General features: G+C 43.5%; 1 protein-coding gene across 8 annotated transcripts in view; it reads left to right on the top strand.

Moving 5' to 3' along the window:
* PHACTR1 (phosphatase and actin regulator 1) overlaps positions 1–21,089 on the top strand; it is a 253,070-nt gene that overhangs the window by 103,808 nt on the left and 128,173 nt on the right. The window contains exon 1 of one of the 8 annotated variants that reach the window (XM_083747296.1): positions 18,493–18,759. The exons of 5 other annotated variants lie outside the window; for them this stretch is intronic. Coding sequence is in view for 1 of the 3 variants with exons in the window: in XM_083747292.1 (XP_083603418.1) it covers positions 19,171–19,282 (112 nt within the window). In the remaining 2 variants the exon portion in view is untranslated. Of the gene's footprint in view, positions 1–18,492; positions 18,760–19,051; positions 19,283–21,089 lie in introns of those variants that run through there. 2 more of the 8 variants (XM_083747289.1, XM_083747292.1) reach the window with 2 other exon arrangements.

The following is a 21,089-nucleotide window of genomic DNA, read 5'->3' as shown; positions in this document are numbered from 1 at the left end:
GACCAGTGGTCAGGGATGATGGGAGTTGGAGTCCAACAACAGCTGGGGACCCAAGTTTGAGAAAGGGCGGGTCTTTTTACAGATCAGTAACTGGTTAAGGACCAGGAAGCAGAGAGTAAGAATAAATAGAAAGTTCTCCCAATGGAGGGGTGTAGAAAGTGGAACCCTCCAAGGATCAATATTGGGACCCATGCTTTCTAATTTGTTCATAAATTATCTAGAGCTAAGGGTGAGCAGTGTGGTCACCATATTTGCTGATGATACCAAATTGTTTTGGGTTGGTTAAAGTAGAAAGGTGTTGCAAGAGGATCTCTCCAAACTGGATGAATGGGCAGTAAAATGGCAAATGTGATTCAATATAAGCAAGTGTATAATGATGCACATTGGAGCCAAAAGTTCTCAACTTACATATGCTCATGGGGTCTGAATTGGCAGCGACTGGTCAGGGACAAGATTTGGCCTTTGGTGGATAGCTCAGTGAAGATTCCAACGCAGCGTGCACAGCTGTGAAAAGTGTTTTCCATGCTAGGGAAAGGGACTGAAAATAAATCTGCCAATGATATAATAAAAAAGGTAAAGGACCCTGACAGTTAAGTCCAGTCGCAAACGACTCTGGGGTCGCGGCACTATACAAATCTATGGTGAAACCACACTTGAAATATTAAATACAGTTCTGGTTCCTCACTTCAAAAAGGAAAAGCCTCAGGAAAGGACAAGCAAAATGGTCAAGAGGCTGAAGTGATTCCCTTATGAGGGAAAGTTGGCCGTTACACCATTTAGGGGGGGTTTAGTTTAAGGTAAGAGGAGACATGATAAAGATATATAAGATTATGCATGGTGTAGTAAAGAAAGTGGATAGAAGTTTTTCTCCTGATCGCATAATAATCTCTCTTGGGACCAAACAACAAAGCTGAATGTTAGTAGATACATAAAGTACTGATTCACACAGCACACAATAAGTCTACAGAATTCACTCCCACCAGATGCAGTGATAGCCACCATCTTGTGTGGCTTTGAAAGAGGATTAGACAAATTAATGGGAGGTTAAGGCTATCCAGGGCTACTGGCTGTGCTGGCTATGTTCTGCCCCAGCTGCAGGGAATCACAAGTGAGGAGAGTGCTATTGCACTCAGATCCTACTTTCCGGCTTCCCATAGGGATCTACTTCGGCATTGTGAGAACAGAACATTGGACTAGATGAGCCTTTGACCTGATCAAAGGGCTCTTTATATTTTCCCAAACCTCAACAAGCACTTAACATTCCTGGAATGCCTTTACCCTAATTTGCCCAAAAGCATGTTCTACCAGGGATCTCCCAGGCCTGTGTAATAGTTTAATTATCTGGAAATAACAGTTTTGGTACTAATTACAGAATTGTACTATCCACCCTTATCTGCAATTAAGTTTGCAGCTTTTGACTATTAGAATGCATGTTGTCATAATAAGTATGGTTTGCTTTCTTTTATTTGCATATGCTGAGCTGTAGAATCTATAATTATAATAGGTAGGGATCATCAATTTGAGGCCCGTTTCTATGATTAACATTAATTGAGCAACGTAGTGATTTAGCAATATAAAGCATGATGCCTGCTGGAATAATTATTAGACAAGAGACACATGTTTGCCAGTTATATAAAAACGCTTCAGAGCTTTAGGGCAATTAAATAAAAAGGGGCCCAGCTATTCTATGGCTCTTGATTACGAGAAGCAAGTCCTTGAGGTATATGGTTTTAGTTAGTACGAACTCATGCTTTATGTTTTGAAGATGGGCATTAAAAGTACTGGTTGAAGTTTAATGGCAAAATACGCATTTTACCGTCATAAAGCTCTTCATGGTAGATAGTGTCAACTTTATTGTGGCCCTGGTGCCCATCTCCGGTCCTTGATCAATAACTGGAGGTGAGAATGGCCTCCAATATTATAGACAGCTTCCTGTGTTTCTAGAATCTTACTTTTGAGCTGAGGCCTAGTAAACATTCATTCAGAGCCGTCTTTCCTATTAGGCTTACTGGTGCGTTGCGCCAGGGTGCTGGCCTCTCAGGGGCACCCCAGCGAGTGGGGGAGCTGCGTGGCTTTGCCGGCGGCCTCCCCTTTCCCTGCATGCCTGCCAGCTGTGCCCCGTCAACCATACGGCTGGCGGGCGTGCAGCTTGCCTCCCAAGTCTCTGCAGGAGGAGAGCGATCCCCGCAGAGGCTTAGGATGGAAGCTGCGCCCCGCCAACTATATGGCTGGCAGGCATGCAGCTTCCTTCCCAAGCCTGCGTTTGAGGACAGCAATCCCCGCAAAGGCTTGGGGAAAGGCCAACAACTCTGGGAAAGGGGGGGCACCGAAGGGATATTTGAACTACAGCGCTGGATATGCTTAAGATGGCCCTGCATTCATTCTATGATTCTATATCATGGTGCTATTTTAACTGTCTAGATAGCTCAGTTGGTTGGAGCTTGGTGCCAGTAATGCCGAGGTAGCAGGTTCAATTCCAGTATGGGACAGCTGCATATTCATGCATTGTGGCTGTTCTACTAGATCCTCAGGGTCCTTTCCAAATCTGCAGTTCTACACTTCTATGATCCTTTGTACTGCTATGTGGAAAATGGCTAAAGGGAATTGCAGCTTTGTGAGGGGGATAGAGAGGGCTCTCCTAACAATTCCCTTAATGAACTACACTTCCCAGGGTTCTTTAGGGTGATTCCATTACTGTTCATGAGACTGTTTTAAATGGACTGTGCCCATGGGTTTCTGGAAAGTGCTGTTTTAGTGGTGGGCGGCTGGAGGCCACTATCCCGCTGTAAGGTGAATTTGGATAGCTTTGTTAACTTTTAAGGGACTATCAGTTGTGATCCTGTGTACATGCACATATACTTGGGAGTGCGGATAAGGGAGAAATTAGTTTGCTTTGCCTTTTAACCGAATTTACACTTCCCAGGCCAACATATAAACTAGAAGCCCAGCTCTCCTTCAACAGTCAGGTTTCTCTAAATTTTCTGATGCACTTCTCCAACCAAATAATGTATTTTTAAAAAATGCGTATTAGTGAAAAGTAAACACAAAAATGACTATCTCATTGTTAATAAAATTTTATTTAAAAAATGCGTGAAGATGTGCATGAAAATGCATACAAAATTTAATGCAGGCTTTTAAAAATAAAGTTATCAAATGTATGCATAAAGGAGCAAAATGAACTTATGACTGAGAAAAAGGTGAAACCAAAATACTGTAGGCAGATTCAGCCACCTGTACTTGGAAGTTAGCCATACTAAAGCTAGTGGGACCTACTTCTGAAAAAATGGGTATAGGGCTGAGTATTCAGGCTACAATCTTATAGTCGCTTGGAAACAAATCCCATTAAATTCAGTACTACTTCTGAGTACACATGCATATAATTGTGCTAGGAGATGCTTTGATCAAAGAAATATATTAGCGACCTGTTATTCGTTTATTTAAAAGCCGAATATGTAAACCTGCCATTTTTGAATTTTCATTAGTAAATCCTACTAATAGTTGCTGGTTAATACAGTATACCAAGACAAAACTGTTTTATGTGCTTTTGAAAAGATCATGAATGTATTGGCATTGGCTTTGACAATAAGATAGTATTTGTTGCCATTACAAGATTGTCCTGAAATCTCCCTCCATAGGAGTGTATGGCAATAATTTGTTCACTTAAATGGGAGAATATTTCCCAATTTCTTAAGAAGTGACTCCTTTACAGGACAAAATACCAGCAGTTGCTGCAATGGATCAGAGATATCTGCTATAGGCATTAAACATTTTTATCCCCTTAGAAAATTAGAATGTAGGTTTAAAATTCCCTAAAGGGCAAGCCAGCTCTATAAATAATATTAATGCATCTTTTGGACCTTGCGCTTCACCACAATAAATCTCTCTGATTTATCCTCCCCAGATTCATTTGGCTAATTTAACTAATTAAATACGTTCAGCCATGGCTGAGACCCAAAAATAACTGCTTCGTGTAGGCATTATCCCCTCCCTTCTCTCCACCCTCACAGTTAGATTTTATTAGTCTCTATGTAGCCTTTTGCTAAGCTTACAGCAAGACAGAAGGAGTGTGTTTTCTTCTCAGAAAAAAGGCATATGATTGTGAAGTCAGTTGCATTGCTCTTCTGCTATTTGATCATCTGTAGTTGCTGCAGACTCCTGGTACACCCACAGGGAATGCATATTTTAGTGTGCTTTATTTGCAAAGGGAAAGGGGGGAAGAGTTCAAAATAAAAGCACTGGAGTGAGACAAATAATGGAGATGATTCTATTTCCCTTATTAAAAAGCATTTATCACTGCACTTTGTTTTCTTTCGCTGTATCTTTTTTGAAACCAGGAAGCAAACAATGCGATGGAAAATCTTAGGTACTTTTGGATGGCCTCCAGTTGTGAAGTGGGGCCAGTAGTCTCCCAAAAGACCCCTTGGGTGGGGTGTCTTGCTTAGTGGGCAGGTGGCAGACAAGTCAGTGAGCCTACAGGTGGCCCAGCAGTGGTGGCTGGTGATAGGGGAACAATACATCACATGAGACGCAAGGCTTACCTTGGCTCCTGGACTAGGACTTCATCCCCCCAGCCCCATTACCTCAGGCTGTTGGAGGCTTGAATAGGCCAATTTCCTCTTGTTCTCTTCTATTCCAATCCCACCCCTGTCCTGTTTCCCACCCAAAAATAGTAACAGATGCACTTGCTTGTAATCACAGAAGTGAATTTTCACTATAAAGCAGTCCTATAATGTGAACTCTGAGGTGAAGAAAGAGCAGAATCTAGTCCAGACACTCTTACAAGGCAAAGGAATGACAACAATAAGTGTGTTCCAAAAAACAAGGGCCAAGGTCCAGGAGCCTGGGATTAATCACAAGAGTTCCAAAGTAGCACTGGGAGCTCAAAAGTTTTTCCAACGAGTTTCCTTTCCTTTCTTTTCCTTTCTGTGCCAAGCCCTTAAAAGAGAGAAAGAGAATGTGCAGGTACTTGCAAGAATCCTTGTCCAAGTGGGAATTCCTGGCCTGCAGGTACCCACCTAGGGGTCAAATCTCTTTTCTCTTTTTGTACCACTTCTCTCTGTGAGATGGAGATGGAGCCTCCTTCTCTGTCAGAGCAGATCACACTCCTCAACCCCTCTTGTCCCCCATGGGCAGCGAAGAGGCAGCACCTGTGTCTACCTCTTCTCATCAGTAGATCTAGGCCCATCAAGAGATCTTTGAGGCCTAGTCTCACCACCCCTTTCCTCCCCTTCTAAGTTGTCATCTTCAAATGCTTCTCACTCCTAGTCTGACATTAACATTTCAACATCTTTTATGTTCTTGAAGCTCCCAGGACCTTGTCAGGTCGTTTTGTTGTTGTTTTTAAATTTACAAATGTATATATACCACAACACACTGACGAAGACACCCAACTACATATAAACCATTATCTTATTTTGTGCAGCACTGTTTTGCTTTCAAGCTGATAGGCAGGCACCTATCCCTCTTCCGACCCCTGATCTTTCTGAGTTCCTCATAGCTAAGACCGTAGCCAACCAGGCCATGAGAAAGGCAAGCTGGAAAGTCCTAGGTAGACTAGTGAGCGCTTAGTGGTGCCCATGTTCATGCTAGGCCAGCGTGAGAAGGAAGTGTGGAGTACTGCTCCTCGTGGACCCTGCAAAAATCCTATTGCTATTGTTCCCTATATGTTCATTTCAACCTTGGCTAGCAAAGAGAGGGAGAAGATTTTGCCCAGGGCAGCCGGTTACTGATCCCTGGCAAAATACAGCCACAACTGCTGTACTTCTATTATGCTAACTGCTCTCATTCATATATTCTTGACCCAACCACTGATGTTTCTTGCCTTGTTGTCAGGGAACTGCCATCGGAAGAACAGGTGGTAGAAAGGCTCCAGGAGAATAGGAGAGACTCTGCAGCAGAAGAGGGAACCAGTAGGGGGAGAGCAGGAGCTCAAAGGGAAAGGGAGTCGGAGGGGAGGCTCTGGGATACTTCCAGTGAGAACAGTGAGGAGGTAACAAGACCCCCTTTAGGAAACCCCACCCCTCGCCGGAAGCTGTCACGCAGAGAGTCCAGGAGGCGCATGTCCGTCAAACAGCTTTTATGTTGGAGTAAGTTCCGTAGACGCCCACTGTCGGATTCTACCAGCGACTGACGGAGTCATGCTTTGGGGGCTCCGTTAGAGACTTAGGTTGGCTGACGAGCCAAAACCCGGAGGGATCAAGCTTTACGCACAAGCAGCTCATTATCCCATCACACTTGTTATTCAGAGACTTGAAAGCTTGGATTAAGCAAACTGGAAACATTAACATACCAGGACAACATAACATTCACCTGCCTTCCATTCTGTCCAACTGCCTGTTGTCCGCTGTTGTCCTTTTTGCTGATTTATTATCGATTACATTTTTTATCCTGCCCTCCAAGAAGTTGAGGGTGGTGCTTCTCCCCTCTTTTTCCCAATCCTCACAACTACCCTGTGGGGAAGCCTGTGTTGAGAGTAAGTTGCCCAAGAACCCCAGCAAGCTACATGGCTGACTGCAGGGGTGTTGCTAAGTACTTAAAGGACTCAGGACACAAATGTGCATATGATAATTTATAGATATAGATGCCTCAGTCTGGGCAAAAGATAGCAGGTGGTTGAAGTCTGTAGCAGTTCACTTTGCAAAGCAAGCAGCTTCCCTGCAGGCAAAAATAAATAAATAGTAAAGTGGTAACAGGGCAGACCTCCCCATATTCTAGTGCAACATCCTAATCCCTGCATTTGATTTCTGTCAAAGTGTCCTTTTTGTAAGTGAATTACAATGTGAATCCTTCTACAAGATGAGTTCTCCCAGCAAATGCAGCCAGCTTGCCACACAGTTGGCTGTACCTCTTCACACAGAAAGGCTCTTGGCTTGCCACCATTCCCCCTTGAATTAGGACAGCTTAACCTTTAATATACTACAGCTCTTCTCATCTGAAATCAGTATTCCCTCTCCTCCGATACAATTTACAGTGTTTGCTTCAGAACTCAGAAAGGTCTTCCGATATCAGATAATATTTCCATTTACGGGGAAAGCAATGTAGGTCATTTTTTGAGAGCTTCTAAAGGTGCATTAGTCGTCATGCCTTTCCATCCCTGGGGGCTAATAGATAAGTTTGTGCAGTTAAAATAAAAAATCCAAAGCTGTCCAATACAATTTTCTTATAAAGTGGACTGGCTCAGACATAACACTAAACCATAATTTAACACAGCATTCGCCAATGTGGCCCCAAAGTTGTATTTAAACCAGCAATGTTCCATTATGTTCAGCGGGTTGTCTGCTTCCCTCCCCAACAATGGATGCTGTACTCATCTTCATAGCTTTGAGTTGTTTTCCTGTGGTTAGTTGGTTGGGTTTTTTGCAGACAAAGAGGCCAGCCAGTCAAGCAGAAGCAACTTTTTTCCATTAACCACAGTTAAGATTGACCACAGTTTAGAGCTCAGATATCATGCTTCCAATTTCTTCCTTGTAGCTGCACTGGAGGAGGAGATAGGAAAGGGGACTGCATGAGGCTCACCTTGCTTCACTCTCATAATGCTAAACTATACCTTAGTCTTATGTCTGAAGACAACCAACGGGTTGACAAGTGTTCGTTTGGAATGCTCTATTTAAATTGCTCAACCCTGCCCTGTTTGGGAGATGCCTCTGATCCATCTGAGTTGATTCAATGGATTAATTTTGATATAACTGACTCAACAGTTCATATTATGCAGTTTTCAACGTATGCTAAATTTGCACCTCTTTACCCTTGCCTATTATTATTATTTCTGTACCGCCCTTCATCCAAAGATGCTTACAATACAAAAACACAAAACGTAATAACAAGCAAAAGCAATAACCCCATCCCAAGTTTAAAAAGTAATAGATTGTTTAATTAGCCAAATGCCTTGGAGAAAATAAATGTTTTTGCCTGGCACCTAAAGTTGGTGGCCAACTCTGCATCCTGTAGGAGTTCCACAGTTTAATTATGTACAGTGGTACCTTGGGTTAAGTACTTAATTCATTCCGGAGGTCCATTCTTAACCTGAAACTATTCTTAACCTGAAGCACCACTTTAGCTAATGGGGCCTCCTGCTGCTGCCGCGCCGCCGCAGCACGATTTCTGTTCTGATCCTGAAGCAAAGTTCTTAACCTGAGGTAATATTTCTGGGTTAGCAGAGTCTGTAACCTGAAGCGTATGTAACCTGAAGCGTATGTAACCTGAGGTACCACTGTACTGTGTGATACACACACACACACACATATATATATATATACACACATATATACACCCTATTTGTTTGATTGCAACCTGTTCTAGGTAGTTTTAATATTGTGTTTTTAAATTGTTGTAACCTGCCATGGGACTTCATAGTGAAGGGTGGGTGAGAAACTGAATAAATACATTATATATATGTGATACAATATGGATCATATCAAGCGTATATATATATATATATGCTTTCGTAGATTTTCACGGGTACAGGAATGCAGGTTTTGGTGTCCTCGGGTGTCTTCCCGTGTAAAAGTTGGGGTGTCTAGGCGACGTTTCGACGAGGTCTCACTCGTCATCTTCAGGCTGGTGCTTTCGGCTTCTTGTTACTGGAACAGAGCGGGATCTCAATGTTTGAGTTCCTATAAATACTGTAGAGGGGGTGTGGTGTCTAGCCTCCAATGTTCTGGGCAGAGAGGAAGTTCCCAGGCTAGTGTGCCTTTTCTTCTTTTGTTCCTTAATTACTTGAGAGATACCTTGAGTGATTTCTTGAGTGATATCCTGAGTACCACTTAGGTGGGTCATTAGGTGTGGATTAGTTGCTAAAGTCTTTGTGTCTTGACCTCTTGAACTTTGTGAAGAGTTTTCCTGAGAAGATGGCTGTATTGCACTTAGTTGTGCTTTGGCTTGGCTTCGTGTATAGGGGCGAGCTGTGGTTTTGTGGCTTGTGTCAGCCAGATCTGTGTAGGGATTGCAGGGGGGTGCAGCATCCGGAGGTACCACTGTACTGTGTGATACACACACACACACACATATATATATATATACACACATATATACACCCTATTTGTTTGATTGCAACCTGTTCTAGGTAGTTTTAATATTGTGTTTTTAAATTGTTGTAACCTGCCATGGGACTTCATAGTGAAGGGTGGGTGAGAAACTGAATAAATACATTATTCAGTAATGCTGCACCGGATGCTGCACCCCCCTGCAATCCCTACACAGATCTGGCTGACACAAGCCACAAAACCACAGCTCGCCCCTATACACGAAGCCAAGCCAAAGCACAACTAAGTGCAATACAGCCATCTTCTCAGGAAAACTCTTCACAAAGTTCAAGAGGTCAAGACACAAAGACTTTAGCAACTAATCCACACCTAATGACCCACCTAAGTGGTACTCAGGATATCACTCAAGAAATCACTCAAGGTATCTCTCAAGTAATTAAGGAACAAAAGAAGAAAAGGCACACTAGCCTGGGAACTTCCTCTCTGCCCAGAACATTGGAGGCTAGACACCACACCCCCTCTACAGTATTTATAGGAACTCAAACATTGAGATCCCGCTCTGTTCCAGTAACAAGAAGCCGAAAGCACCAGCCTGAAGATGACGAGTGAGACCTCGTCGAAACGTCGCCTAGACACCCCAACTTTTACACGGGAAGACACCCGAGGACACCAAAACCTGCATATATATATATATATATATATATATATATATATACGGTATATTACAACCCACATTAAAATATCAAATAAAACAACCCAGAAGAAAACATTACTGAAGAAAGTCAAATATAAAGTATGCATTCAAAGCAGCATAATTAATAGGAAGTTAAAAAAATTATCTTAAAGTTTTCAAAATAAAACATTGCAAAGGAGGTCAGCTACAGAATGCACATTCAACACGGCAGACTTAACACAAGCAAATTTATCTTGAGCATTTCAAAAGAAAACATTGCTCATGGAAATCAAATATAAAATGCACATTTAAAACAGCACACTTAAGCAAGAGAAAAAAATATTGTCCTAAGCATAGAACATATCTGTTGTGGTTGCTGCTAATGGTGGTTCATGGCAGGTGGAAGCTCAGGCTCAATAATCAGAGTCATTGACTATGAAACAGCCAAGATAGCTGCTGGCCTCCTCAGCAGCCTCAGATTTTGTAGGTGGGGTCAATCAGGGCCCCACCCTCCCAAAGCCAGGTTGAAAAAGGCCTCAAAGAGATACTCAGGATGCCAATTGCTGTTTACACCAGGGAAGAAAGCCCAAACAGGTAAAATATGAATGAGTTATGGTATCTATCTGGCAATTATTTGTTCCCTGGATTCAGTCAAAAATATACGATGTAAATTGCTTCTAGAAAGTCTGGTTGCATAAAATTTACTGCAGCTTCTAGAGAAACAGATAAAATAAATGTCATAACATTAGATTTCCATTTTAAAAATCTAAACTTTATTGTTTTCTATATTTTATTTGTTTGAAATGGTTCAGAACCTTGCTATTTTTATTAGCAGTAACTTTTATCTTGTGGCTATAATACGGATTGAGAATTCTGTATGTCAAAACTGATATAATGAGATGATCAACATTCAAAACAGGTGCATAAGAGAGAACAGGGAAGTCACTTGGTACATAAAAGGTGAGCTCTCTTGCCCTGGCCTAGAGCAAAGCTCCAGTCCTATTTGGGTGTTTGGCTTCCTCATGTTATCACAGTCACATGACTCCCTCCACTCTGATGTGTCACATTCAACTCCAGGAATGTGCCGAGTGTTTTAAGGGGTGCAAGGGGTCTTCATGAGGCTCCCCACTTTAGAACTTGGCCCTCCAACTCGTAACAGAATATGGCTTTGTAAGAATGTGTGCATTAGGTAAAATTTGGATGAAAAGAAATTCACAAACCTGACATGGAAATGTGGAGACCTGAGCTTCAGGTTGGAAAAATGAGAAACCTGAAAAAATCCAAAATTGACAGGTTAACCAATCCCTTGCCTCTCCCCACCTGATGAAGCTGGGATCTAGTAGTTGAACCAAATACACCTGCATTAAATTAGGTTCGCCTCAGTAAAGGGAATGGAACACGTTCTTTCTTGTTTAGTTGCATTATCCATTGATAACCCTCACCTGTGTTTCTTGACCTATTTTACTCGTATCTCTGTTACTTGACTTGTTTTATTATTTATACTTGTGGTACTTAACCTATGTGGCTCCTACCTGCCCCTTACCATCCTAGGGCTTCGTGTTGCGCTTCTCCTTTAATGAAAGCAGGAGACTCCCCCCCCCCCCCTTGGGCCTCTTAAAGGGTCAGGGCATGCCATAAACTGCTAAGTCTACTTGAAGGGAATCCTAACAGAAGAGATTCTAAAAGTCATCTAAGACTGTTTTGCTTGCTTTGGGGATGTATTTGCCAGCATGTCAATGTTGACAGAACATTAAGTGTCCCATCCCTTCGCCATATAATTGGGGAAATGGGCCATAGCAGGATTGTGTGCTCCCTCACGAGAAGTGCTGTTTCAACATTTTTGGGGAAGATACAAAGAGATTTCAGGCTATGGGTCAAGATTCCCAGCAAAGTTAAAAGGCCTGTTCGGAAGTTCAGCCAACAGGAATGGGTGATAAGCCTTCTCTGCTGTCATACCTAGATTATGGATTGCCTTGGCCTGGGGGAGTCAGGTTATTCTCTTCCTGACACCTTTCCTTATGAAGCTGGAGACCTTCTAAATCTCACAGATTTTTGGCCTGCTGGGTTTAGATCTAGGGTTTTTTGTCTGATTATCCTGGTGAGGCTTTGAAATTGGATTACAATACTAAAAAATGTGTGCGTTTTAATCAAAGCATATTTTTGTTTTAAGACACTGGATACCATTTATAAAAAGACAGATCCGTGCATGTTTGCAGGTGGCTTGGAACCTGTTTAGGAAAGTAAAGCAAAACTAATAATTGTTGCCTAGTCTTCATTGGTGGAATAACAAGCTTATTTGGTTAGATTTCTCTCCTAAATAAATGCAAGGCCAGATGAACAAAATGGAACAAGAACATTCCGGCTCACATCAAAACTCCACCCACGTATCCTCAACATACTGCCTAACAGCTAGGAATGGACCCAAGCCTTGAAATGAGATCTTGCATCAAATTCCAACCTTCCACAAGGCAGGTTCAGCTTGAGCAATACTTCAACAGATCATGGGCAGAATGAAGTACTGCAGCAGTAGGGTTGGGTGGGTAGGCAGACAGACAGAAGTAAGCTTTTACACCACAATCCTAACCATGTCTACTCAGAAGTACCGGTAATTCCTGCTTAATTAAAAGGGTCTTCCTCCTAGGGAAGTGGTGTTAAGATTGCAGCCTTGGAATATGTTTAAATAAATACATCTTGCGGGGGGTGGGTAGAGAGAGAAGAGAAATAATTTAATCCCCAAAGCACATATTGTAGGAGTCTCCTGGGTTGGTTTGCATGTAATACTAACACTAATGCACAGTTTGACATTGCATGAATAAGCCTTAAGGTTGTGTACTACTTCCTCCACCCTCTCATTTCTTCTTCTTAGTTAACTCTTGACCATCTCATCATGCAGGGAGAGAATGCATATAAAGGGGGGTGGGGGTGGGGGTGGCGGCATTGCAATGGCAGGCTCTGTTCCCAGTCCAGTTGGAGCCTCAAGCTCAAAAGGGAGCCTCAAATTTAGACGCTTGCTATCTTTTTGACATTCGAGCAGCTTAGCAACTTGTTTTTGTGCACACTGGGCCAAATTTGAGCAATTAAGAGATGTGATTTGGTAAAAGACTATCATTAAGGCCTAAAAGTCTTATTGATTTAAATGAACCGTTTAGCGTGTCAGTTTCCAAAGGCAAAGCTAAGGGGAGACGAGACAGTTCAGAGACGGAGGACGAGCTTTGCATTTGGAAAGTCTCTGCTTCAGTGTCCAGCATTTCCAGTTAAAAGCAGGAGCACTGCTTAGGGCGGCACTGCCAAGCTAGCCTCCTGGCTGCAGAATCGCTTCTGTTTACCAGGGAAGTACGGAGGTAGGTAGGCCAATAGAAAGGGTAGACTTGTTCCACTGCCAATCCACTGCTCTTGCCAGTGTGCTCCAGTCGTCCCAGTCTCACTGTGACCATCCCAGTAAGCAATGTGATGCCATCTCTGGGGTACCATCCAGCCCTGCCAGTTGTCCCTTGTTGTCAGAAATATTCCTGCCATGGAACTTGGAGATCTACCACCAGTCACAATAGGCTATACTGAGCTTGATAGTCAAATTTACTATAGGACAATTGAATACAGTGGGCAGAAATGCTTCAAAAATGCACATTAACTAGCTTAACAAATAATGCTTATATGTGACTTAATGGCTTGACCCCACCATGAAACACTGGTCCCAACAAATAATTTGTTTTAGATTTTGCTTTAAAAAAAAAAAAAAGATGAGAAAGAGAATTCCCTCCCAAGAAAGAGAATTGCAACATGATGGGCACCTTATCAAAAACTCCTCTTTTAGTGCACTTTCTCTTCAGACTTGGTGAATGGATAGCACCATCAAGAGGGCCGTTCTGTTGGAGCATGGCCTCTTGGATATATAAGGCCACCTGGCTGCTATGCAGTCTAGAACAGAGTGGCAGCATACAGCTCCCACCAGTGTTGCAAACAGCAGTGGTCAGAGGGGCAGTGGTGCTTGCCTGACTTCCCATCACCTTAGGTTGTTGCCACATACCAGGAGGGATAGGGGAAAGTGTGAGATGGCAGTGAGGTCAGTGTGGTGCAGTGTGCAGTGTGGTGCAAGCACACCGGCGAAGCCAGTCTGCTGCTTCTACCAGTACGTTTGCACCATGCTGACCTCGCCACCTCCTTTCACTTCCTGGTATGCCGCAGCAATGCAGATGATAGGTCAGCTAAGTGACACCATTATGCCCTGCCAACAGATGCATGCTACTGATTGCCAAAGGTACAGAGAGTATAGTCTCACCGGTGTACAGCATTTGGTTTAAGCAGACTGGATATAAGAGGTGGACAAAGCCACTCAGAGCAAACAATATGGGTAGTGCAATTGAGCATATCTTTTATTGCTAGCAGTTTCATTATTTTGTGTGTTCCTTCTCTGCTTCGTTGGCTTTTGTGATTATGATCTTTAATCAGTAGGCAGTTAACACCTTAGCAAAGACCAGTGATGTGCTGCAGTTTCTTGGCATTCTAAGAACTTTAAAAAGAAGCAGCCCAAACACTGCTGGCTTCATGTTAAAATAATTCCGAACAAATTTTGCTTTGTTAAAATTAAATGTCTATATACGTATGTTTGCCTTCCGGTTGCTGAAGTTTAAGGTGTCCCAGAGCCACATCTTCAGGCTTCCTAGAAAACTTGAATGGATAAGAGTTTGGGACTGCAAACAATACCCCTTGAAGTAAAGCATGCTATCATCTAAATGGGGGTTCCCCATAAGGCCATTAAGCCGTATGCATCACTGCATGTGGGTGCAGGTAACTGGAGGCTACAGTTCACCTCGGTAGCCATTTCTAAATCACACACGCACCCTGGAATATTTTTTTAAGCAATTGTTTAATTAGCATTACTGTAACGCTTATTTATCAAAGAGCAACTGGCCTTTGTGAAAGAAGGTTTTTTCAAAAGAAAGGCCTTGATGTAGAGCCCCTCTGAAGGTCTTTCAAAAACAACCTTTCTCTCCTCCTTTCTGCTGGTGTCAGCCTTTTTCTTCCTGTCCCATCATGCAGTGGGAGAGAAACAGGCACTGGCAGCCACAATCTTCCTTCACAAGTTTAATCTGAAATAAGTAGCATTGAGTTCAATGGGTGTGCTCGCATGATGGCGTTGTTGGGATTTAGCAGAGAGGAGTTCATGGAGAAATAGAGTCTTTGCAAGCTCCTGTAGGTGACAGAACGGTGGGTAACATGACCTTGAGCCTCCTTTATCCATCTTGGCCCTGTCCCCCTTGTCTTTTCCAAGGCAACAGGGTCATTAAAAGTGAAACCCAGTGTGTCTGTTTTGCCCCCTTCTCTCCTGGGATCCAAATCAGCTTTCAAAAGTTCCTGAAACTCCTTTTAGAGACAGTATGGCTTTTATATGGCTGGGAATCACAAGTTCAGCAGAGCTTACTCCCTCATAGTTTGAATGGCTGACGGTGCATAGTTTTGTCATTATTCAAATGCTATCTATAGCTTTTACTTTCACCAGTAACAGTTTTCAAACCAGGCATGCAAAGCCTAGGTGTCAGTTTAAGTAAAGTTGAGGGTGGAATAATTCTCAGAAGTGTGCTAGTTGCCATGTAAGTGCAAGAGAAGGAAAAGGGGGGGGGGTCAAACCAGTGTTTCAGTGTTGTCCTCCATATTAAAGCTGCCTTATGACATCCAGACTATACAGTGCTTTTTTCTGGGGGGACGCAGGGGGACGCATACCCCTAAACATTTTGAGAATCTAAGTTTGGCCTCATTGCGGGGCAGTATTTCAATATGGGTAGGAAAATGAGAGTTCCTCTAAACATATATATATATATATATATTTAGGGGGGGGGGAGCACTGAGACTATATCCAGCACTTCTCTCTTGCTTCCAATAGATTTTATGTTGGAAATTAAATTAGAATACTCCTCAAGAGGCTTCTTCAGATTTTTGGTGTGATTTTTTTGAACTGGGTATGATTTGTCCACCTTTGTCAGAGGTACATTTGGTAGGATCACTGGATGGAAAGTCACCCTGACTGTGGCTGCACCCAGGACGTGGAACTCTGCCATGAAAAATCCATTTGTGGGTCTTCTTTCACCACCTCCTAAGGACACTTTGGCAAGCATTTGTTAATCTGTCTGGTTGATGACTTCTGCTCTGTCTGCTTGCAGCATGTTTTCTTTTTCTAAAAAAATCTTTTATTGATTATTGTTTTTTCTTGGAGAAGGGCTATAGTTTAGTGATAGAACAGCTGCTTTGCATGCAGAATGCCTCAGCATCTGCAGGCAAGGCTAGGAATGAAACCCTATAGAGCTCTGTCCATCTTGAGCAAGATGGACCAGTGGTCTGTCGGACTAGTGGTCTGACTCAGCACAAGACAGCCTCTTATGTTTTAAATTGTATAGCATTAGCTGCCTTGGGCATTCACAGATGGAAAGGCAGGATATAAATTGATGAAAATAAATAAGCTACTATTTAAGCATTCCCATGGTGGCACAGTGGGTCAGTGCATCTGGATGTTAACCAGAAGGTTGGTGGTTTAAGCCCACCCAAGAATGGCTGTGGGCAGGATTCCTGCATTGCAGAGGGTTAGACTGGGTGGTCTTTGGGGTCCCTTCCACCTCTACAATTCTATGATTCTATTATTTTCCCAACCGTGCCTTGTCACACTCAGAGTACTTGCATTCTTGAATATAGAATATTCAGGTAAATTTGCTTCAATATAAATCCATCATGATGGCGATTCTGCTTTTGAAGGTAGTGGCATCCTTAAGTATAATTGATACAGCTATAGGAATCAGAGTGATGTGATTCAGGCAATTTGAATGCAGTTCCCACAAGTAATTTGTGTAGATTTTATTTCAAGGGTTTTTGTGGAAGTAATGGAAGGAGGCTTGTTGAAGGCTTCTGTGAATTGCATACCAAGGGGAAACTCCTTAATCATGGGCAGGGCTGACTTCAGGAGTATATGAGCTCTTTCTGCCCCACCCCTCCAATCACAGTGAGTGACAGGCAGCCCCAGCTTCTCTCTCCTCCTCCTCCCATTCTGTTCTATAAAAGTCCACTTTCAGTGAATGGGCAGTGGGTGGGGCTGCTCCACACACAGCTGGGAAGGAGGAAAAAATGGTAGCAGTGCACCCAGGAGAAGTGGAAGCAGCACTGTGGCGGTGGAGGAGGTGGAACAGCAGTGAAGAGGTAGCAACATAAAACCACAGAATTGTAGAATTGGAAGGGTCACTGAAGGTCCTCTAGTCCAACCCCCTGAAATGCAGGAATCTTTTGCCCACGACCTTGAGAGTCTAATGCTCTAGACACTGAGCTAGGCCAGGCATAGGCAAACTCGGCCCTCCAGATGTTTTGGGACTACAACTCCCACCATCCCTGACCACTGGTCCTGTTAACTAGGGATGATGGGAGTTGTAGTCCCAAAACATCTGGAGGGCCGAGTTTGCCTTTGCCTGAGCTAGGCTGTTGGAAACAGCCCGACTCTGCCCTTGAGATAGGGTAGGTGGAATGAAAGTATTATCGCAAAGGGTCCATGTGTTCCATGTTTGTGTCTTCCCTACTTTTGTGAAGAAAGGGTTGTTGGTATCGTCATCCGTGGATTTCACAGTGGGCAGAGCTGATACAGTTCTTGACTTGCTCCAGATTTCCTTTACCACAGGTCTAGCTTACAAAGTGTTTGAAAGAGGTTACCAGTGTATTGCCACCAGCTGAGTGGTTTTTAGGTGAGGTCTTTATGGAGAGCGATGTCCTCCGGAAAGGCTCTGAAGAGCGAAAGCAATCAATTAATTTAAGTATCAAAGCCATTAAACCAATTGCACGGAGAAATCCATTAGCTGGATCAAATGGCAAAAAAGGGGGCACTAATTAATAAGCTAAGTATAGTATAAATTAAATAGTGCTGACAGTTCGGTAAAGGCGTTAAAAATGTGTGAGCGGCTGAAATGGGGCACTGCAAAGTCCAGTGGAAGTATTCTGTGCAATCCAGTGAACTTAAACATTTGCTCTGGAAGACTTGGAGGAGCTGAGACTTGAGTCAGGATTGTGGAGAGCGGAGTTCATTTCTGCTCAGCAATGAAGCTTAAACTGTAGCCTTGATCCATCGCTAGGTTGTATTCAGCTACGTTGTAGTCAGACTAGACCCACTGAAACCAATAGCCTCAAGTTAGTCATGTTTACTATTTCTATTGTGAATAGGACTTAAAATGAATACCACCTTTTCTTTCTGTCCTGCCTTGCAAGGCTATTGTGAGGATAAAACAGCAGACACTCCCTTCCCCCAATGTTGAGCAAGAGCAGAATAAATGAAAAGGTGTTGGGCAGTGCAAAGTTTCACCCACCATGAATTTTTTTGAGGATGACTCTGTGGGCAAGCTTTGTTTGGAGCCCACAGTTGCAGTCAGGAAGGCTCAGATTGCACTTGTGCAAAATCTTAAAATACCCATACAGCCTAGTAAGAAACACTTAGTGCCTCCACCCAAAAGCTGGCAGTTTTAGCCAACTTGGTTGTTTTCTGGACTTCCTGTGGTCTTTTGTATTGCTCTCCAATTTGGGGGCAGGTGAAGTTGATGCTGAACAGTGCAGGTCCTTGATGGAAAGGAGTGGTGAAAACTACCATGGAGCCTGCTTTGTTAGAACACACTATTCCATGTTGCTGTGATTCGATTGTGGCTTCCCAGAATGTAACCCACCCCCCTCTCCCCACAACAGCCTGAGCCCAGTTTGAATTATATAATTGTGCTACTTTGAGTCATGTGACTGGCTGAGTAATTCCCTGCAGAAGGAGACAAACTGCATATTAAAAAGCAGAACAAATTGTATTTAAAACTTATTTTTTTCCCCACCCCAAAGAAAGTAGCATGCTATTTCCATGCAGATGCATCTGAAGGAGACAGTTACTGCAGCAGCCACATGGAGGCTTGATTTATAGTAGAAAGCCGTGGAATTGGACAGGGAAAGGGCAAGTGCGTAAGGTGAATAGGCTGGACCTGTGGTTTCTCCCCCCCCCCCTCCTCACAATCACGCGCTGCTTCTGAAACTGGTTGCATCTAATTTTGTACAAAATGAATTGCTCCTTGGAGACCTCTGCCAGGAGCTAGGAATCGTTGCCTGGTGGAGGTAAGTACAGCAATCTCATTCCTCTCAGCTTCCACACTTGCGATGCATTATTACTTTTTTCATTCTTTCTGGTGACTGAGAAAGCCGGGGAGGGGGGAGGGAGAGAGAAAGGGGGTAGCAGCTGGCATGTCTGGAAACCACAAGGGTTCTGTGAAAGGGACTTCTTTTATTTATAGGGTATATCGGAACGGGGAGAGGCACAAGTTGAAAATCAAACATCATCGCCCTTTTGCGTTGTCTCTCGGTGCCTTTTGAGGCTGCTAATTAGAATTGTTTTGCTCAGGCTTCTCTGTGAGTTAGCTGGTGAAGAATTGCCGCTTGCCATCTTCCCTCTCCTGCTCCCCATCAGCTGAATCCAAAAAAGAAGGGGCTGGACTGGCAGCACTGCAAGTCTGGTTGTGTAGTGTATGCATGTGCTTTCAGAGCACGGCACTTAAAGGGACTGTTGCTCAGTTTCAGAAGGCACAGCTGTTGCTGGGAGAGCCAGAGAATGTGAAAGAAGCTTTGTGGTCTTTCAAATCAGGTAGGCAAGATGATAAAATACACGTTTCTGTTGCTATCGAGTCGAATTTTCCCTCTCCCTCTGCCGCTCAACATCACCTCCTGGTTCTTTATCCATTTTGTTTGAATTTACAAGATCTTTCCGTCTGATTGTATAGATCAGCCACAGTTGTCCATGACAGCTGTTGCCTGTGCCTGTCCCCAAACGCAGCATGTATGAATGAGTGGAGGGCAGGAACAGTTCTGGCAACCAGGATTTGCAGACCAGGAAATGGAATTCTGACCCAAACTGAGGTGTGCAGTAAATGATGGATCCTAGCATACATGATCCTCTGGAAAACAGAGTTATTCAGAAGACACATCAAAACCCGGGGGGAGGGGGCAGGCATGTGTAGCCTCTATGTACCAAAAAATAACAGGAAAAGAAATCAATATTCTGTTACTAGTGGTGCCATATAAATCATTTGCCTTTTGCTAATGGTACCATTGATGGTATTGGTAGTAGATGAGAGGGCTTTGCTGCAACATGATTCACTTTAAAAAATGTACTGCAGTGACTGGCTAGTATGTGAGAGAGATTTGGAGTGGGGAGACTTGGAGTTCAATTACCTCAGCCATGAGATCAGCCTTTAAGCCCACTGTGCAATCTTGCATAAGACTTCCACACACTCTCACTCTCTGCCTACCTTAACCTCCACAGGGTTGTTGTGAAAATAAATGGGAGAGTGAAGCCCAAGTTCTTTGGAGGAGGTTTGAGATAAAAATGTAATAAATAGTATCCTAAGAGTGTGGTGGAAGTGTCTGAAAATAAAAGGGGGAGTTTTCTCTAGAAACAAGCATGATTCTTGTTAGAGGAGTCCAAGTCCAGTTTTAACTTCTATGCATTACACTCAGGATGAGTACAGTGGAAATAAAGGCAGCTTCCTACATGTCAGGACTGAGCTGTCAGCTATCTGAGGGTGCCACCCTCTACCTAGGGAAGCTGGCAGGTAGGATGGGGCCTAGAAGGAAACTGGTGCCAGGGTGGGGAAGCAGAACCTCAGAACCAGGATTGGCCCTCCAGGACTCTCTCTCTCTCTCTCCCTCTGGTCCTCAGGATTCTCTCCATGCCACTCCAAGCGCTTACTTTGAGTTCTTTTGCCTGGCTGCAATGTGCCCTTGAATTGTGATCCTACCTCCTGTGTGACTGAGTGGGCAGCTACCGTAAGTGTAAAGACGTGAGCACAGAAACCTCTGGCTTTGGTGTGGCTGTATGCTGATTGTGCAGAGCTTGGAAGGACGTTGTTTGTTTCACCCACTTTTGCCTCTAGCTGCACCCAGCACTGACAGGCAGTCCCTGAGAGTTTCCCCATGAGGGAAAGTGGTCCTCAGGCTGGGGGTTGAGGGAGGAATTCCCACTCTCCTTGGCCTGGGGGAACCTGAAACAATAAGGTGCTGGAACTAGACTGGGAATAGGGAGCACACAGATTTAGGCAGAAACAAATCCTTGCGGGAGGACACAAGTAAAAGAGGGGTGAGTGAGTGGGATGTTAGTCAGTTCGAGAAAGTCCAAAGAAGACTCTTTACTTTTGTAACAGGAGTGGTGGGTGTTGAGAGAAGCTGAAGAGGCATTATCTACCTTCTTCCTTCCTAAGGATTTGTTTGGGCTGTTTGCCCTGCTGCTGACTGGCACCTCAACCCTAAATACATCCCTTCAGGAAGTAGGTCTCTGTGATCCCAAAAAAATTCTGTTCAAAGTCAGCTTTCTTGCGGTAAAAGGAATAAATCAGCTTATATCCAAGCACTTTTGACTTAACTGGGTTGGGGATCAGGGTATAATGAAGCAGAAT

The sequence above is a fragment of the Podarcis gaigeae genome (genome assembly GCF_964106915.1).
Source record: "Podarcis gaigeae genome assembly, chromosome: 7".
Taxonomy (NCBI): domain Eukaryota; kingdom Metazoa; phylum Chordata; class Lepidosauria; order Squamata; family Lacertidae; genus Podarcis; species Podarcis gaigeae.
This window is presented reverse-complemented; position numbering and strand designations above follow the sequence as displayed.